Raw genomic sequence first — 20,030 nt, 5'->3', positions numbered from 1 at the left:
ATTGACTAGTAAGTAATCTAAATAATCTTGTAGTTGAATAAGATAAATGGCAATGTATATGGAGTTTACAGATACATAAATATAAAAAATACCTAGGTTTTATTTCTATTTGATAGCTTATGTACTATTGATTTAAGTTTCCTTGGACAGTTCTTATTATGAAAGAAAATGAAAATCACACAACTTCTAAAATTTGGATAAAAATGAAAACCTCGAAACCTCAAAAATGTATTGTTTTGATTAATTACTTACTTGTATTTAATGCAGAGTTGAAAATCAGCAATGGCAGTTTTCCATCGTTTTGCCTTCATCAATGCGTTACCTCTAAAATATGTTTTTTTTTTATATCTGCGATCTTTGTAGTGTGCCTAGAGTACCTGTGTTTAGTGCCCTAGGAAAATGGTGATAGATGTCATCGCTTTTGGCCTAACTATTCTTTTGACGTTATAGTGTAGGGAAATAGAAAGGGAAGGGGGAAAGAAACACCCTAGAAAAATGATGGGGTATAGGGTATTTGACGTCAATAGAATAGGTAGGGGAAAAGCAGTGACATCTAGACAGCTACAACAAAATTGCCCTCTTCCTGTAGAATGTAAAAATTATTGACTCTTATGGTTTGTTCAGGAATCAAAGTTTGAAATCGATAAGACAACAACATAACTATTATACCTAAGTAACCTATAAGAGCTATCCATTAGGTACATACAGACTGACCAACACTAGTTATAGGAAAAAATAGCTTTTTATAACTCATATGACGGAGTTGCTTAGTGATGCACAAAATATCCTAATTGTAGACAAGCTGTGCTACTAGCAATACAAACCTGTGGAAATAAACAGATCCAATATGAGAGTCTGCGGTCATCAGAATACCGAGGTTCAAGTCCCTGCAATATTTATCAAATATCATCCTTATCTCGTTAATTAATTTTTTTGTATTCAGCAGCAACCATCCAATAACTTAGATTTAAAAACAATGCTGGAACCTATATGATGCTTCCTAAAAATGGACTATAATGAAACATTGCCACCAAATTAGAAAGAAATGTTTATGACAACTTAAAGTAGAGTAGGAAAAAAGTTGGAAAAAACAAAAGAACACATAATAAATTAGCCCCCCCCCCCCCCAATAATGCAAAAAAAGGGAAGACTGATTTATCATCCATTGTTCCCACCCTGTATTCCTGAACAAACTTGACGTGAATCTTACATCTAACCTCTTAACTTTTCCCCCCAAAAAACGAGTAATTTTAAAGAAGATAATTTATTTCAATGTAATGGGGAAGAGATGAGATAAAAAGACAAAGAACGAAAAAGGAAAATAAATGATAAATGAAAATAGAGGAATACTTCATAGAATGAAAAAGATATAGAAAAAAAACCAAAAGCAATAAAATGCAGTAATCAGAAAGAATTAATGAGATATATACAGAGAAGGAGATAGATAAAGAGAGAAATATATATACATACAGAGAGAGAGTGTGTGTGAGAGAGAGACAGAGATAGAGATAGATAGATAGATAGATAGATAGATAGATAGATAGATAGAGAGAGAGAGAGAGAGAGAGAGAGAGAGAGAGAGAGAGAGAGAGAGAGAGAGAGAGAGAGAGAGAAAGAGAGATGAGAAAGAGAGAGAAAGAGAGAAAAAGAGAGAGAGGGAGATAGAGAGAGAGAGAGAGAGAGAAAGAGAGAGAGAGAGAGAGAGATAGAGAGAGAGAGAGAGAGAGATTATGATAAAGTGATAAAGATTTTAAGTCGAACACGATTTTGAACTTTAGACTGGCAGAAATTTAATTTATATTTTATATACATTAGAGGACCCACTGATTTTAACCATATTGAAGTACAATTACAAGATCACACAGGAAGTATAAAGTATAAAAGGAGCAGTGTTTGTCCTTAATGATCTCGTAAATGGCTGAACCGATGGTAAACCCTTTTCGGGGAAGTGCGGTAAGCTATAAAATGTTGTGTGAGGAGACTCGACCATCAACAGAAAAAATATGACCCCCCACCTTCTTAGAAAAAATGTGGTGGAACCCCACCAACCCATCCCGGGGTGAAGACAATTGTTGATTAAACAAATGCAAAATGGGCTTATCAGTCTTATCTAAACAATATGCTTAAATCCAAATTGTCAAGATTAATTGTTCAAAGGAAATCTCCTAAAGTGACCGATTTGCTTAAATTCTTAAAATTGATTAGTTTATGTTCTGGTTTCATTAATCTAACATTGGAAAAATCAGTGGCTACATGAAAAAACATATAATATATCTTAATATAAGTTTAATCTAATAATACTAATATAGCATATGCGACCATAGCATCTAGGAGAAATATATTCTAATAGGATATAGGGACAGAAAAAATACTATAAGCTTTGTGGAAAATACATTTTTATCTCAGGCTAAAAAACCAGCTTAACAAATGCATACTGTTTATTGTCATTAACTAACCCAAGTCCGTATTGTGATTTTAAGTGACACTTTGAGATCCCACTAGTTGCCTCGCCCCTAGCCTCTAGAAAAGGGCATAGGAGTTAAAGAAAATGGCATGAAACCATCTCCTGTAATTTATTAAGCTTCCCTGAAAAGTACAACCCATTTGAAACAGCAGTTTCCAAGATCTTAAGCTTAAGACAAAAAAACCTTACAGCTAATAGGATGATTGTTGTATTGAGAAATGAAAAAAAATTACCTTACACCGCTTTTCTCATTCACTGTTTCCTGAAACAAATAGAAAATTATAAATACTTGTAAATTTCAAAATACTAAAGTAGCATGATGTCTGTTTGTCTGTTACTTTGTATGAATGTCAGCTAAGATCTTGTAAATGTCGCGACCGATCATTAAAAAAAATGTAGGGAAGTTTTAATTTTGTCAAGGGAAGGTTTTAAACAATTTGAAGATTGCCCAATTGAACGAATTTTAGGGTGCCTATGACACTCCCACTCAGGGGAGTAATTACTTCAACTAACATTAGTTTTACTCCCCAATACAAATATATAAATAAAGGTTTAGAACCTAGAAATAATCCAAAAATATTTTCATTTGTTAATTTCACTACAGAACTATCATTCTAAAAATTATTTTAAAGGCAAATTTTATTGGCTAAAAAATGAATTAAAACCTGCCCTTTAATCCGATGATTTTAGCTATTAAAGCAAGATTTTCCTACATTATCATATCGGGGAGATTAATTTATCGTCTATTGTCTAATCACTGATAAAATTATTACAAAATCTGTGGGAGTATGATGATAGCAATTTTTATTATGTTTGTATTCAATAGTATTCATACAAAACAGAAAAATAAACATAAGACAAAAAATCAAAGAACACCTACTTCTCTTTGCATTTACTAAAGCAAAACTTTAATATGATTTTGTATTCGAGTGCTTTATATTTTAGAGTAAAACACTAGAGGGAGAAAGGGTTAAATAAGTGTATCTCCCCTTCGCAGTGTCCTTGTGCCGACTCTCAATTGGGTCATTGAAAATCAACCAATAATGTCGGTTATATTAACACAGCCAAGTAGCAGAAAACAATTTAGTAGCAGACGGAAAAGGTCATCGAAAAAGGGAGGGAGGTGGTTATCTGTACATAATCTATACTACAGATCTGTTCTTTATATTTATCTTTTTTATAACTCAGAAAGACATAGCTCCTTTCTATTGAGGACTTTTATTTTGAAAAAAACTAGAAAAATAAGCTAAACAAAAACGTTGGCGGATCTCTACCATCCCCCCCCCCCCCACCACATTGTATTTCAATAAATTAAAAATAATGTTAGAGGGGGGGGGGGGTATTTAAAAATTATTTTAAAAATAAGCAGAGGGTTCTGAGGGATTTAACGAATATCTTTCACTAGATATTTTTGTGACATCTAAGATATTGCTTTTAATTTATTTCTATGTTTTATGTAGGAACACTGTGTATTGAATTTTAGTATATCTATGTTACGCAGGCAACACCCAAGTTTCAAGTAAAATTCAAAGAAAATTTCACAAACAATCAGATTCAAGGATATAGATATGATTTTGGATATATATTCATTCTTTGAAGCAGCTATACAATACAAATGACCAATGATATGTCAGTATACATTATAAAAATGGTCAATTTCAATATATACTGGCCATTTTTATTATAGGCACTATAAGCTGCTTTCAATTCATTTGAAGGAGGGGCGTGGGAAAGGGAATTTTCAACATCCTCTAGGAGATAAGATATTGGGGTAAACTGCCTCTTTAATTTATACACCAATAAGGCTAATTAACTCTTGCATATGGCTGTGCACGCAACCTGTAGAAGATTTAGAGGTTTTAGGCTTTTCCTAGTACTTTGCCAGTTAATACTCAAAAATCCTAAATGGAACGCTCATTTTTTTTTACGAAAAGTATGCTTTAATCCTATTTTTTTCCTAAAATGTTAATTCTTAATTTTTGCAAATTAAACTCCTTTAGGATGTTGCATAATAATGCTTTTGGTTTATTAACTTTCAATTCTGAAGCTTTATTTAGAAAAAAATAATTATGTTAAATTAAATAACAATATAAATTATGATAAACAAAGATGACAACTTCCATAAAAGCGAAGCTCTGAAACGTTAACAAACAAATATTAACACTTGTAGATTGTGATAACGAAATAATTAGAATATAAATGTTTAAAACAGTGGCGTGCGAAGCACTTTGTCTAGGGGGGGGCATTTTGAAGATTTTGTAAAATTTTGCCCCCCCCTAAATCAAAGTGCCCCGGGGGGGCACTTTGCTTTAGGGGGGGGCATTTTGATTATATATACTAATTTTAAATAAGGGCGTTTTAAGGGGTGGGATTATTTGATTATGGGCCTTCTAGTCCTTATCCCTTCTTCCCCATCCCTATTTCCCGTTTATATCCCCTATCTCTTCCCCCCCCCCCATCTTTTCCCCCATCCCTTCTCCTCACCCTGCAATGACCGAAGGGAAGGGAGCTAGAAAGCATCTTCGAAAAAAAAGTACAGAATATAATTTTACCTCCCCCCCCTCCCCCACCACAAAACATTTTTTATGGGTGGAAGGGGATGTTATAAAATATCAGCAGGAAGGATGAATAACCCCATTAAAAAAAAATTTTTGGGGGGGGGAGGAGATAAAAACACTAATTTTGGAAATAATTTACCAAAAATTAACCTAATATGTAAAACTGATTTTAAATATTTCTTTATTGTATGACAACAAGGATGACAACATCTTTAAGTAGCAAAGCACAAAAAATCATTAATAAGAATAATAAGAAATAGATTTAAAGAGCATCTATTGAAATAAATATATATTTTAGGTAGAAAAAGTCAAAAATCCTTTTTCCTGCATATTGTGTGATGACAGTCAAAGTAGATTACATACTGGATGCTCGAAACAGCAAGAAATTTTATTTTTTTTAAATATTATAATCCACAAAAAAAATTATCGTACAATAAAAACTAAAGATATAAAGAACTATGTAAAAAATAAAAAAAATCACTTGTCCTTTCATCTACAGATATAAAAATCTCTTAGAAATATGGAACTTTGGGGTATAGTCTCTTTTGTGGCAACGCCTCTTAAGGGGCAGTTCGTCGTATTTTCATAGTAGCTTTTTATAGGTTATTCTAGGTTAAGTTAGGTCAGGTGATTTCCCCGCAGGGTTAGGCAATTGGCCCCGCAGGAGCTATAAATAGGGGAAAAGCTACTGTGAAAATACGACGAAATGCACCTTAAGAGGCAATGTCACAAAAGGGACTATACCCGAAATTTAAAAGATACAAAAATAGCCAGAAACGTCCTGAAAAGCAGTCTGACATCCATGAGTTTTTAATAGTTAATTATACTCCATAATGATGGGAATGTTAACATTAAGTTTTAGCCTTCTATCTTTAATTGCAGTTGAAAAAATCACATTTCCTCCTTAGCATTACGTACTGACAGCCATATTGAATTATAGAGAAGCTAAAAAGTTATATCAACATATCCTAGCCTCTTTAAATAGCACTTTAAAACTCTGTTAATTTTTCATTAAGTGGTGTTTCCAAGGATTTATAAGGGCGGTGCGTGAAGCGCACCTAAAAATATTTACCCCCCCTTTGAACTAAAATCAATTAAAGACAACAAGAGTGGCGTATTTTATCAAGTTCGGAATATAGAGTGTAGTTAGTTTTAAGGGTTTTTAATGAAAATTGCCATAAAAAACATGTCTTTTTGTAAGGGTATGTAAACAAAAAAAAAGATAAACTTATTCTGAAAATAATATGACATCATATATAGTTATTCATTGAGACAGACATACAGTGTTGAGAAAAAGGCTTAGATAAATATCAACGCTGTTTCTTTTTTATATAAAATAACTTTTTGATTAAATATTTGTTGTTTTTATAGAAATAAAAACAAAATATACAATGTATGTGATAAAAAGCAGAAACCATTTGGAAGTGCGCGAAGCGCAATTTTTTTTCTTCAAATATGCAGGGAAAGAGGGGTTTTTGGGCTATTTATTACACTAATCCCAAATAATATAAAATTTTCTTATTCGTTGGCTCAACAACTTTGGAGGCTTTAATGGAATTTTGATTGGTTGGTTAATTAAGTCGAGTTAACATACATTTCATCCACTAATTGTAATCTATATAAGGGGTAATTTTGTGTATCATCATTGGGGATGTACAAAATTTCTTTGGTAAAAAGTTTATATTATACCAAATAAAATACTTCCTATTTTGTTATGTTCAGTGAAAAAAGATTATAACCTAATTTCTACACTAATTAAAAAATTTGGTAAGGTTAAATGAATAGTAACTGTCTGTATGGCGCGAAGCGCCAAAAATTTTTTTTTGAATATTTCTTGATCTTTTTTTTGGAAACTGGGATAGTTTTGCTTTTTGTAGGGTAGGGGGCAAAAAGGGGCATTTTTGTTGACCAGGGGGGGGCAAAATGGGGCATTTTTCAACATTTAGGGGGGGGCAGGGGGGGCGGTGGCTAGGGGGGGGGGGCAGGGGGGGGCGTTTTGGTCGCTAGGGGGGGGCGATTGCCCCAAATGCCCCCTTCGGTTCGCACGCCACTGGTTTAAAAATCGAAACAAATTGAAAGTAAATTTGTTTAAAAAGTGCGTAAATACAGGATATTGTTTAAGGACATACTTACATTTTTAGGACTTTATTATAGTGTTGCTTCAATTATAATATTGTACTTTGTTGTCCCAGGAATCGGTATTCCAAAAATCAGATCAATCGGATAATTAAATCACATAAAAATTTGTTGTTAAAAAAACAAAAAAAATTAACATGTTTAAAATGTACGTAAATTGGAGAACAATGATTATAGAAAAGCTTCGCTTTTAAAAGATTTTCTTTGAACAAATGTTGAACAGTTAAAATTAATAATGAAGTTAATATGGAAAGAAAATCAATTAAAAAATAAATAGGGATGTAAGTAAAAAGATTCAGTTGTAAATTACGCAACGATTGCATAGACAATTTGCATTGCAAAAAACATCATATATCAATTTATAACTTTTAAAAATACCCCCAAAGAAGTTTTAAAGGAAAATTGATTGATTTGTTATCCTATAAATCGTGAAATAGGAAAAATAGGCTTATCTTGTAATTTTCATGACTCTGTGGGATTATTTCATACAAATAACAATATTTCCAGTACGGCTTCAAAACTGATTAATATCTGCTGGATTAGAACTGGTTCTCAGCCTGACTGGAAAATATTTAAAGTATCGTATTGCAGACATTTTCCCAGGATTATTAGAATAAAAATCATAATATTAGTCACAGTTTTTTTAGCCCCGAGTTAGTTTTAATCTTAAAATTTTTGATAATAATATCCTTGGAAAGCTGTCTATAATACGATGCGATAAATAATTATCATGTTTTTATTTATTCAATAGAATTATAAGAGTAATCACTCTACTATTTATTCTTTACATAAAAAGGGGGAAGCGGCATAAGTCGACACTTAAATTTTACTTCTAAATGTAAAAAATATTTTTTTTTATGGAATGCTATTTTACAGGGTTATATAATTCTTGGAGGTTGGACGTATTCTCTACACAGAAGTTATAAACCAACCCATGTCCTATAAGTAAATTCACTGTAAAGGAGTACAATATCGGTCAAACGGATATCGAGTTCCTTCACTAAACATAGACTCACACACACCATTAAATTGGTTCCTGTTCGTTAACATAAAGAACAATGTTAAGCTTTTTATGGTGCCTACAAAAATTGACGACATACTGGCCTACCATTGGTCAATTAAAATTTATACCGGCCTACCATTGGTAATTTAGTAAATTTATTGGCCTATCATTGGTCAATTGTATTGTATGACGTAATTTTTCTGTAGGCACCATAAAGAGCTTCAAACAAGGGTGATTGGACACAAGAGTTTGCTCCAAAAGATTTGTCTATTTGTCCATAACGTATCTGTCTGTTTGCGTTTCATTCTGCAATATGAATTAAGGCAGAGTACAAATATTCTATAAAATAAGGGTTTTATCAGTATCACAAATAGCAAATGTGCCCGTGTCTGCATTCCCTATACTAAAATTGATCTGCTTTATACATGCGCTTCCTTTTAAGCATATTTAAGCTATTAAAGTTTTAAAAATTTGATAAAATGTACATAAAGTATATAAACAAAAAATGGAATTATTGTTACTTGGATCTTACACCAGATTGTCATGTACTCTAATAAAGTGAAGTTTGTATTTTTCCTCTGTTATAATATACACGTATATTCTACATCCATTTAGCCAGTGCAAGGAATTAAATCAATAAAACGTTGGCAGTTTTTTGGTTTACCTCTCAATTCAACTATTTTTTTCTAATGTTTTTTTAATACTTCTGATTCATTGGTCTGTCTGTCTGTACTATTAAAAATGCTGGTTAAAAATTTAGAAAAAATGGAATGCATGTGTGTAACCACTCCTTGACCTTACAACAGCACATAATGCTGAGCCCATTTTATTCACATTTACCACAGGTTTCTTTCAACCAACAAAATTAGAAAATATTTTGAAAAAAAACTAATTTTCATAATTATGGAATAAAGTTGAAAATTACTAAAAAATTAAATAGAAGTTGTCAAACTTAATAAACAAATGATAAATCTACTTTATTTATTTGTTTGTATTTTTAAAGTAATCAAATTTTCATGTACCAAAGCTTTTTGAAAGAATGCACTAAACTTAGTAATGAAAAAGCATGATATAAGAAGGACAAAGTTACTATGACACTTTTAGTTTAGCTATGCTATTAGAATGGTCAACATATTTAGTATTATTGTATGAACTTATACATTTTCTTGTGTGTATTTTTTCATATGTATGAAGAAAAGCCATGGGCAAGAGAAATTCATTTAAAACATAGATAAGAGTAATTGAAAATAATAACAAATCAGATCAGAAAAAAAAGAACTTTTGTTATCGTTGATTTGAAGTATAATTATCAAATCATGTTTAGCATCATATTACAGACAATTATGCAAGAATAGAAATAAAAATCTTAAAATTCATATTAGATTCGTTAGTTCTTTCTAACAAAACGGTTTTAGTCTTTTTCTTTTAAATATTCGCGGAAGGTTGTCTATAATAATAAATAGCTATTTTCTTCTACAATTTTACAATTTCTAAAAAAAACCTTTTAAGTTTCTTTTGTTATTTTGGGGGTCTCTACAATTTTTTAAATTTTCAAGAACAAAAGGGGGTAGGTCTTTGAAGGTGAGTAGCCTAAATAGCTTTAAACCTAAGATTTACTGAAAATTTTTGAATAATCTGTAAATATAGGTTTATGAGATCTTGTTAGACAAATATTTATCCAGCAAATTTAGTAAATAGATTTTTTTTTATTTTTTTCATTACAACATTAACTTCAGTATGTTACATTAATCTAAAAAAACAAGAAAATAAAAATAATTGTATTTATAAAATCAACTTTATTTTTCTTATGTACGTAGGTGCTATAATTTTTTTTATAGAAAAATAATCCCTGTATTTTGAATTTGTGTGGCTTTAGATTTTCAGAAGTGGCAAAAATAGTTAATACATGCCATTTACCAAATAATAAATTAGTAATTTATGTTTGTGCCTATAAGATCTTAAAAATCCTTAGAAATTTAGGCAAGCTCTGTATTGGTCCTGGTAAGGTTTAAGGCTATTCGTCAGATGAAAGATAAATCCCCCACCAATTTTCTATATTTCTTCTAATTACTACACTCTGAATTCCCTATTATGCTAAGGGCGCAGCAGAGGTTCTTGCCCGTGAAAATTATTTGAATAATCTTGTGAAGTATGCAAAAATACTTCAACCCTTCCTGGCACTTGTACTAACACTTAATCAATCATTTATTTCACAGTCACAAAAAGTGTTTCCATAAACCAACCATAAGGCATTATAAGAAATATGATATCAGACAAAACTAAAAAATACCAAAAAAAAATATTTCTTTTTTAATATCCACTTTCACGTAATAAAACGACACAAATCTTTTTATAAAAGTACAGAATGTCTGAGAGTCTATCTGTCTGTCTGTTTATACCAATGATCCAGCTAAACAATGTAGCGATAAGGTTCAGTATAGCTTCCCATTGCATAGGTAGTTGAAAAGTTTAAAACTATTTTGGGGGAGGGTACCACTACATTTCAAAGAGAAATCATCTCTAAAAAAATTAGTCTCCAAATTTTTTTTTACTGTTTCTTTTTAAAACTAAAATTGAAAGATGTGGGCGGGCAACTTCACCTCCTACCAAAAGTGCCCCTAGTAGCAAATTTATTAGAGAGTGCATTTCGTGCAATCAATTTATTATTTGTGATTTGGCAATGCAGTATATTTTGCTAAACTGTTGGGACACCTCACAAATGCGGGGTATATGTACATAAAAATTAACACTACATCACGAATTATGAATTTAGGAAATGCACTTTAGTTCACTCTGCAATTTCTTTACTTTATAAAATATACATTGCCATTAAATAGTATTTATCTTTTTAATCTGGTTTTAATCTTATATTTTTTTATTTTAATATTCTCTTATTGTATCTGGACCCCAAAAAGATTTGATAAAAAATGTATTTTTCATGCTTATTTCTTTTGTAAATTTTTACACCTATCAAATAGATCAACAGAGTATCTTCACATAGAATTTCTTAATAGTCTGTATAATTCAAGTATCCTATAAATAATAAACCATATATTTATTACTGACTGATTTTGATTAATTTATAGGCATTCAAACGAATACTGCTTTACGAAGTACTATTTACATAAAAATGAGCGAGCCGACTAAAATCATCCCCCCACCCCCTTACTTGTCTTATGTTTCAATGTTTTATTCAGTTCTAATTTTAGATAATTATTAATATTCATAAGCTCATTTGTTTCTTTCTAAATGAAACAAAACGAAACAAACTTTTGATTGAATCTATATAAAACTAGTGCCAAACTAAAAAACATCCTGTGAACTAAAATGTAGAACTCAATCGGTTCAGTGGTACCATAAATCTTTGTCTTTACTGTTTTGTGTCTTTTAATGGATGTAGAAAAAGGGGGGGGGGGGGGTATGTTCTTAATTTTCAAATCTATAGTATTTATCCGCAGTTATCGAATTTCTAAGCTGCAGACAAAAAACTTTAATACTTTATATTCAAACATTGAGGTCAAACTATATATTTGTTAAATCTTTGTCATTTCTGTTTTTAACTTTTAATGAATGCGAAAAAAAGATGGAGGGGTTCTCAATTTTCAAATCTATAGTTATAAAGGGAGTATTACCAACAAATTGAACAATGCCATTCAGGGGGTTGATTAATTGCATTTGGAACCCCGTGGTGTACATGTATAGTACCAGTGTACATGTGTGTTTATTCTCTATTGGGATAGGTTTTAGCAAAAAAATATTGACAAAAAAATAAAAAAAATATTAAAGTGTAAAGTATGATTCACATTTTGATTTGAGAAACATTAACTATTGTATTTAATTTTAAAAAAATATTAATGTAAATAAGACTAGAGACGGTCATAGCATGCAAAGATTAAATAAAAAAGATTAAATCTTATGGAATATAAAGGTAAAGCAACGCACACAAACATCCAACTACTTTATTGTAAAAATATTTGTCTCTGTTGCTGGGTATGAATGGGTTTTCTGCAGGGTCAAATGATTAATTGATTTCCTATTTATATTTGGGCATGCCAGCGTTTATTTACTGAGCAAATCTTTATTTCAGGGTTTGATAGGTCCCAGGATGGTTTTAGGCTTTTTTTTCTAGATTTAAACATTGGTGTGGTTTTAGGCTACAGGGCCTAGATGATATGAAGATAGGGGGGAAGGGCAACAGTGAATACTGTAAAAAGTAGTTGGTTGGGTTGAAGAAGGGATCTTAGGAGATAAGACAATGGTCGATATATTGATTTATTTCTACAATAATGATAAACAAAATTACCCCTTCCTCAGATAAATATTTTTGGTTGAAAGTTTTGGACTCTGCTTGTTTGAAACAACCCTGGATACTTTAATTATGATAATATTACCAGGGCTCGGCAGCTACAACTGAGAAAATTGTAGAAAAGAAGCCTCAACCGTCGGCAGCTAACATCTGTTTTAGCCACCCTAGGCCTAAATTCCCATCTCTATTTTGATATTTGGCTTTTTTTTAGTAGCATAGCCACTCTATAATTGATTTTGTATGCCTGTCAGTTCTTCCCTAAGGCCATGGGGTAAATGTAATTTTCTCTCCTACTACTAATGATAGAATACTGATTTTTAAAAAATATTCATCTAACCAAAGAGCATCTTGTATAAACTTTACTTTGCATGTCAATCTGTTGGTCATACTATAAATGGAATGACTAATCAAGTACCTTTAAAGATTTCTTAGTTAGATTTCATAAAATTCCCTCTTTTTTTATGACCACTTAACATCCGCTCTATAATAACTTTTTGTGTTACTTATGGATATTATCATCCTTGTTAATGATATAAAAAAGTCTGAGGATGTTAGAGTCAGATTCAGGGTTACTACTCAAATTTAAAGAAATTTCTAATCATGATGAAAAATTATGTCTCAAGATTTGTGTAAAATCAAATTCCCATAGGAATTAAAATGTATTTTAAATTTCTCTTTTAGGTCAGAGCTAGAAAGCAGGCGCCTAGGCATGTTATTAGATTAATCTCCGCTAAAGATGAAATAAAATTCTGGAAAAGGTTATGGATGATCCACCTACAAAACAAGGGATTTAATTCTATTTCTATTCTTCATAATTTTACTTGTAATTTTGTCTTCTTATATATATATAAACTGGCGAATCTTATATAATCCATTGGGGCTCTCCTAACTCCAAAATATCAAAAGTAATCAATTATTTTTTTTATGATGATTCCAATTACATAAATTCCTGGCTAAAACATGACATCCCACAGTATGTAAACATAACTAAACTGTATATTTTTTACCTGCATAGCTTATACACAACTTGCTTTAAGATTGAAGTTGCGGGAGGTCGACCCATATATTTTCAAATTTAGTTTTTAGAAGAAAGAGTAAAACTTTTTGGTGGGGAGACTTCTCTTTGGAGGGTTGTTGTACTCTCCCCCAAATTAGTTATAGACCTTCCCAGGGCCTATGAGAAGCTACATAGTAAAAAATAACCATATTAGTCTGGCGAAATACATCAGTACAGACAGACAGATAGAATCACAGACATTCTGTTATACATTGTAAGCTCCTATTTACGTACCTATACCTCCCAAAATTGGGAGGGAAAGAGAATAAATGTAGAGATACTTCGCGTCTTAAAAATGGTAACTACATAAAAATTATAATTCATCTAAGGCCTTACCATCGTTTATATTTCTTAGAATTGCACAGGGATCTTGTTACTAGCACAGTTAATCTATAATCAGGGCTTGTCCGTTCATCTTTAATGGAGAATTCAGAGAATTTAGTGGTTGGGAAGATCTAAACGGACAAACCGAAACACTATATACTTTATTTGATAAAATTAACAATCAAATTTAAATAATCTTGCATTAAAGTTTATTTTACAAATGGATCTTAAGAGATAAGACAATTGACAATAAGTTGAAATACTTCTTAAGATATTTTTGTTTATTCATGTAATCATTTTAAATTGTTACACATTTATGAGCTATACTATGTACAGACTTTGTATGTTATGAATCTTGTTTGCATCCTGATTGACCATACAAATAATTGTTGCGCACATTTCAAACAAAAAAAATAAACAAGAACAATAAATTTCCAAATGAGCAAATCTAAAGAGGAAATCTTTATATAGAATTTAGATAATAAGGAGAAAGAAGAAAAAGGAGAAAAGAGTTTGAAAATGAATCTAAAAAATAAGATAAAATGATATTAGATACTAGTGAATCGGTGGTGCAGGCACCACCTTAAAAATTATATTCTACGTTATCTCACTTCTGAATATTAACCCTATTCTTCCATTGACCTATCCCCGACTATTACCCATTTTTTCTTCCATTGAGCTATCCCCAACTATTAACCTTTTTTTCTTCCATTGAGCTATCCCCGACTATTTACCTTTTTTTCTTCCATTGAGCTATCCCTGAATATTAACCTTTTTTTCTTCCATTGACCTATCCCCAACTATTAAAGTTTTTTCTTCCATTGACATATCCCCTACTATTAATCATTTTTCTTCCATTGACCTATCCCTGACTAATAACTTTTTTTCTTCCATTGACCTATTCCCGAATATTAACTTTTTTCTTCCATTGACCTATCCCCGACTATTAACTTTCTTTTCTTCCATTGACCTATCCCCGACTATTAATTTTTTTTCTTCCATTGACCTATCCCCGACTACTAATCTTATTTCTTTCATTGACCTATCCCCGACTATTAATCTTATTTCTTCCATTGACCTATTCCCAACTATTAATCTTATTTCTTCCATTGACCTATCCCCGACTATTAATCTTATTTCTTCCATTGACCTATCCCCAACTATTAATCTTTTTTCTTCCATTGACCTATTCCCAACTATTAATCTTTTTTCTTCCATTGACCTATCCCCGACTATTAATCATTTTTCTTCCATTGACCTATCCCCGACTATTAATCTTATTTCTTCCATTGACCTATCCCCGACTATTAATCTTATTTCTTTCATTGACCTATCCCCGACTATTAATCTTATTTATTCCATTGACCTATCCCCAACTATTAATCTTATTTCTTCCATTGACCTATCCCCGACTATCAATCTTATTTCTTCCATTGACCTATCCCCAACTATTAATCTTTTTTCTTCCATTGACCTATTCCCAACTATTAATCATTTTTCTTCCATTGACCTATCCCCGACTATTAATCTTATTTCTTCCATTGACCTATCCCCGACTGTTAATCTTATTTCTTCCATTGACCTATCCCCGACTATTAATCTTATTTCTTCCATTGACCTATTCCCAACTATTAATCTTCTTTCTTCCTTTGACCTATCCCCGACTATTAATCTTATTTCTTCCATTGACCTATCCCCAACTATTAATCTTATTTCTTCCATTGACCTATCCCCAACTATTAATCTTATTTCTTCCATTGACCTATCCCCGACTATTAATCTTATTTCTTCCATTGACCTATCCCCAACTATTAATTTTATTTCTTCCATTGACCTATCCCCGACTATTAATCTTATTTCTTCCATTGACCTATCCCCAACTATTAATCTTATTTCTTCCATTGACCTATCCCCAACTATTAATTTTATTTCTTCCATTGACCTATCCCTCAATCTCTCTCTCTCTCCGAACCGTACTACAAATCAAGTTACTCATAAAAATTACTACGACTTTTATAGTTTCGTTTATTCATCATTTTTAAAAGATTGTCCCTCTCTCTCACTTCCCTTTTCTTCCGTCTTTATTTTAATTTCATTATTTTTATTTAAAACCGTATTTATAATTTTGTCTCTCTTTCTTTAAAATATTTTAGGATCCCAATATTTTTTGTTTAAAATTATCGTCCTGAAAGGGTTAAACTATTTAGCTAAATGTTAAATTTTAGTTTAATATCTGAACACATTCGGGCGCGTCGCTAGTATCATATTACATTAAAACTTAGTTTTCCTTGATTTACTATATTATAAACTTAAATTTTCTATTTTATGAATAGAAATTTAATACTTCAATATAATTTGAATAGCAACATAAAATAAAAAATTTAATTTATTCTTCATAGAGTAAAATAATGGGTCTTATCATTCTGGTCATTGAGAGTTTATTATTGATTTTTGAACCAGTATGAGTTTTTAACATCTGACCTTTGGAAAACTTGAGCTCGTTTATTTCCTATAAAGATCTGTCATGGATCTTGATGCAATACAGCAGGCCGTTTTGTAAATGTTAAAAATTGGAAGATTTCATTAAACAAAAGTAATCGCAAATATAAGTATTAAATAATGAGATGGGTAATAAAATAAAAAGCTCCTTGGATAAAAATTAGGATAATTATAAAGAAATAACTAGTTTATAAATACATACTTTAAATATGGCCACACTTTATTTATGAAATTATGAATATGAGTGTAACGAAATATGTAATATTTTACCAAGGTCAGGATCACATGAAGTTCAAGGAAAAAAAAATTTTTTGTGAGGGGGTCAAAAATGGGGGGTCGGCAGTTGAACAGCGGGGGTCATATGGGGTGACGGAGTCCGATTTTGAAAAGGAAAATTGCTATGGATTCTTGAATGCCGTCCGGAGGTGAGACAATTGGAATTTCGAAAATCGGAGCAAAAACGCGCGCGCAGCGCGCGCGCACAGTTGAAAATTGCGGAAAAAAAGTCTCCATTTCACGTTCCACACATCTCTACAAATTTTAAGATTCACAGATGGGAACAAAATTGTAAGATGAACTTTAATCCTAATTATCCTGTCAACAAAGGTGTCCCATCACTTACGCTAAATGTAACACAATATCAAAGCGCGTTTAAATCACTATTCTTTTCCAGCAGCGAATAACATCGGAGGGGGAGGGGGGGGGGGGCTTAAGGTACCCTCCAAAAATCATAATAAACCTTCTCTGGACCTACAAGAAGCTTCACTGTGAAGGAGAACCATAGCGGTCGAGCGGTAAGCAAAATCTATATATATAGACACACAGACAGACAGTCGCCCACTTTTATATAAGGATTAATTTCTGTAACGAAGGTGTATTAACTTTTTTGCTTTTTATTTAAGATAGCTAGCCGGTTCTTTTAGTAAGTAGTAGATGTAAAATTTTTCATAGCATTCAGATATGCAATCGGTTTTTTTTGTAGACCTCTTATTTTTGAAGTAATTTAAGTTTTTATAAAAAATAATTAAGTCAGTTTTAAGGTACTAAAACGCAACAAAATAAAAGAAGAAAATTGCCAGTATGAACAAAAATAGCAAGATCTTTAATTTGACACCTTACTTTTAAAATTCTGTTGATTAATTATTGAAAAAATCTATATTTTTAACTTCGGTTTAATAAAAACTTTAAACCTAAATATTTTCTCAAACAGACATAAAAAATATGGGTTCATATATACCTTTTAGAGGTGTCAAATTAAAGATTTTACTATTTTTAACAACAAATTTTTATGTGATCTAATAATCTGATTGATGTGATTTTTGATATACAGATTCCTGGGACAACAAAGTACAATATTAGAAGCGAAGCAGCTCTATAATCAAGTCCTAAAAATGTAAGTATGTCTATAAACATTATTCTGTATCAAGCAGTTTTTCAACAAATTTACTTACAATCACTCTTATCTGATTATTCAGTTCTGACACTATACAAGTGTTAATGTACGTTTGTCCTACCGTTTCAGTGGTTCGCTTTTATGGATGTTGTCATCCTTGTTTAGATGGAAATTATAGGTAAAAAAGTTAAGACGCCTTGTCAAGTTTTTTAAAAAGTGACCAATGAGAAATTGCTTTTATACAACTTTGGGGGCCAGTTAAATTTACAATCCAATTCCCCAGCCCCCCCCCCTCTATTTAGTAATTTCACATTTGCTCTGTCATTTCTCACTGTTTGTGGTGATTTCCTGAAAGTGACTATCCCCTGTGGAGGGCCCTAATCCTGCGGGGCTACCCAAAATAACATAATAACCTGACCTAAAGAAATAAACAAAAAACGAAAATCTACCCCCTCACTCTATCTACTATTTTCAATTTATTTCTAAATGAGGGCAAAATTGGGGTTCGACAAGGCACTTTGAGAAAAATTGCTTTCCCATATTTGTTTTTATAATACTTTTTTATCCATTAAAAAATTTGCCAACTCGTATTTTTATAAATTATTTTCTCAAATATAATTTTTTTGTAATTATTTTGTTGTGTAATCTTTGATTTGGTCCTGCATTTTTATCTCAAGTTTTTCTTTATTTTAGAATTTTATATACTCTATAAATTACTTTGTCTGACTGTCTATATAATATAATTTAGAAGCCTGAACAAAAATACGATGTTAATATTTATATATACATTTTAAATTTAAAAGCAGACGTACAAAAATGCCATAAATCTAGAATAGCTTTGCATTTAACTATTCAAGCAATTACTAAAATCCAAAAAGTTCCTTTTAAAAATGATTTAATTGATAATGAACCAAATTAAAATTCAAATAAAAATTATAGTTAGGTATGAAGGATATACCAAAGAAATTATATAATGGTATACTCTTACATTTCTATTTATCTGCTACTTATTATTTCCCTTTAAAGTAAAAATTTATAACAACTATGTCATAATTGTGTGTTATAACTATAGAAATCATTTTACTATATCACATTGATGACTATAGAATTTTTTAATCAAGTACAATAAATGTATCAAATTTAGTTATAGTAAGAGTTTATGTGTTCTTAAATTGATATATTATAACTTGTATGTTGCACCAGATTTGCAAGTACTCTGACAAAGTGATGCTCACAGCTTGCTAAACTAACGATACCTACCTCTTCGCTTTATTTAACCTTGTTAAAAGGACGTTACAAGTAAACATTATAATTTTATTTGAAAATTTTGGATTGTCCTTTTGCGCGGGGTTTAGTCATGCAATAGTTAGTTAGTTTTTGTCCCAAGAAACAAAATACCATTTTTATTCTTTCTCAAATTAAGCATTTCTAATGAAATTTAAACTCTCACATAGACAATTTTTCTAAATTATTGAATAACAGGAGGTCTGCCTGTTTGTACCAATACATCTCGCTAACCGCTGAACCGATATGATTCTCCTTTACAATGTTTAAATGCACAGCCGTTAGATAACATACCAATTATTAGGGATGAGAAAGGTATATGAAGATTATTAAGACTTTATTCCAAAATATTTTAAAAATCTACAAACTATAAACACAAAAATAAGAAAATATCAGGATTTGGCAGCCGCACGTTAGTCGTCTATAAGCTTCAGGAAAATCAACCTTTTACGATTTCAAAAATAAGCTGAAAGTCTAAACCGAACCCAAATATGACCATACCTCTATGTTAACCACAGAGTCTTTTAGAAGGTGATAAGATATACACGTGAAGATATGCCACGATCTAAAAGGGATTAATTTATAGAGTTCTATGCAAGAAGGTTTAAAAAGGTTAATTGAGGAAGAGAATTACTTTGTGTTTGATTGATAGATAGATAGATAGCTGGATAGTTGGATGGATAATTAGATAGATCGTTGGATAGATAGTTGGATAGATAGTTGGACAAATATATTTAAACCAATTGATATTCATAAATAGACAGATTGATAGATAGCTAGATAGATAGATAGTTAGTTATCAAGAAGATAGACGGATAGTTAAATATCAAGAAGATAGATAGATAGTTAGATATAAAGAAGAGAGATAAATAGTTAGATATCAAGAAGATAGATAGATAGTTAGATATCAAGAAGATAGATAGTATGGAAGGGAGTTACTAGGAAGTGCCACCAAAGAAAATCATTATGATTAATTTTCACGGATAGGAGATGTTTAATGGCAAAC

General features: G+C 31.2%; 1 protein-coding gene across 1 annotated transcript in view; it reads right to left on the bottom strand.

Moving 5' to 3' along the window:
- Nucleotides 1-20,030, bottom strand: part of LOC145326365 (protein-lysine N-methyltransferase SMYD4-like) — a 139,241-nt gene that overhangs the window by 14,984 nt on the left and 104,227 nt on the right. The window contains exons 4-6 of the mRNA XM_080169677.1: nucleotides 2,698-2,726; nucleotides 825-887; nucleotides 253-324 (exon numbers count right to left, since the gene is read on the bottom strand). Coding sequence (XP_080025803.1) covers nucleotides 253-324; nucleotides 825-865 — 113 coding nt within the window. The 5' untranslated portion in view covers nucleotides 866-887; nucleotides 2,698-2,726. The remainder of the gene's footprint in view (nucleotides 1-252; nucleotides 325-824; nucleotides 888-2,697; nucleotides 2,727-20,030) is intronic.

Source organism: Acartia tonsa, chromosome 8 (genome assembly GCF_053477335.1).
Source record: "Acartia tonsa isolate MP-2025a chromosome 8, ASM5347733v1, whole genome shotgun sequence".
Classification (NCBI taxonomy): Eukaryota; Metazoa; Arthropoda; class Copepoda; order Calanoida; family Acartiidae; genus Acartia; species Acartia tonsa.
Note: the sequence above shows the minus strand (reverse complement) of the source record. Positions and strands in the feature narration are given on the sequence as shown.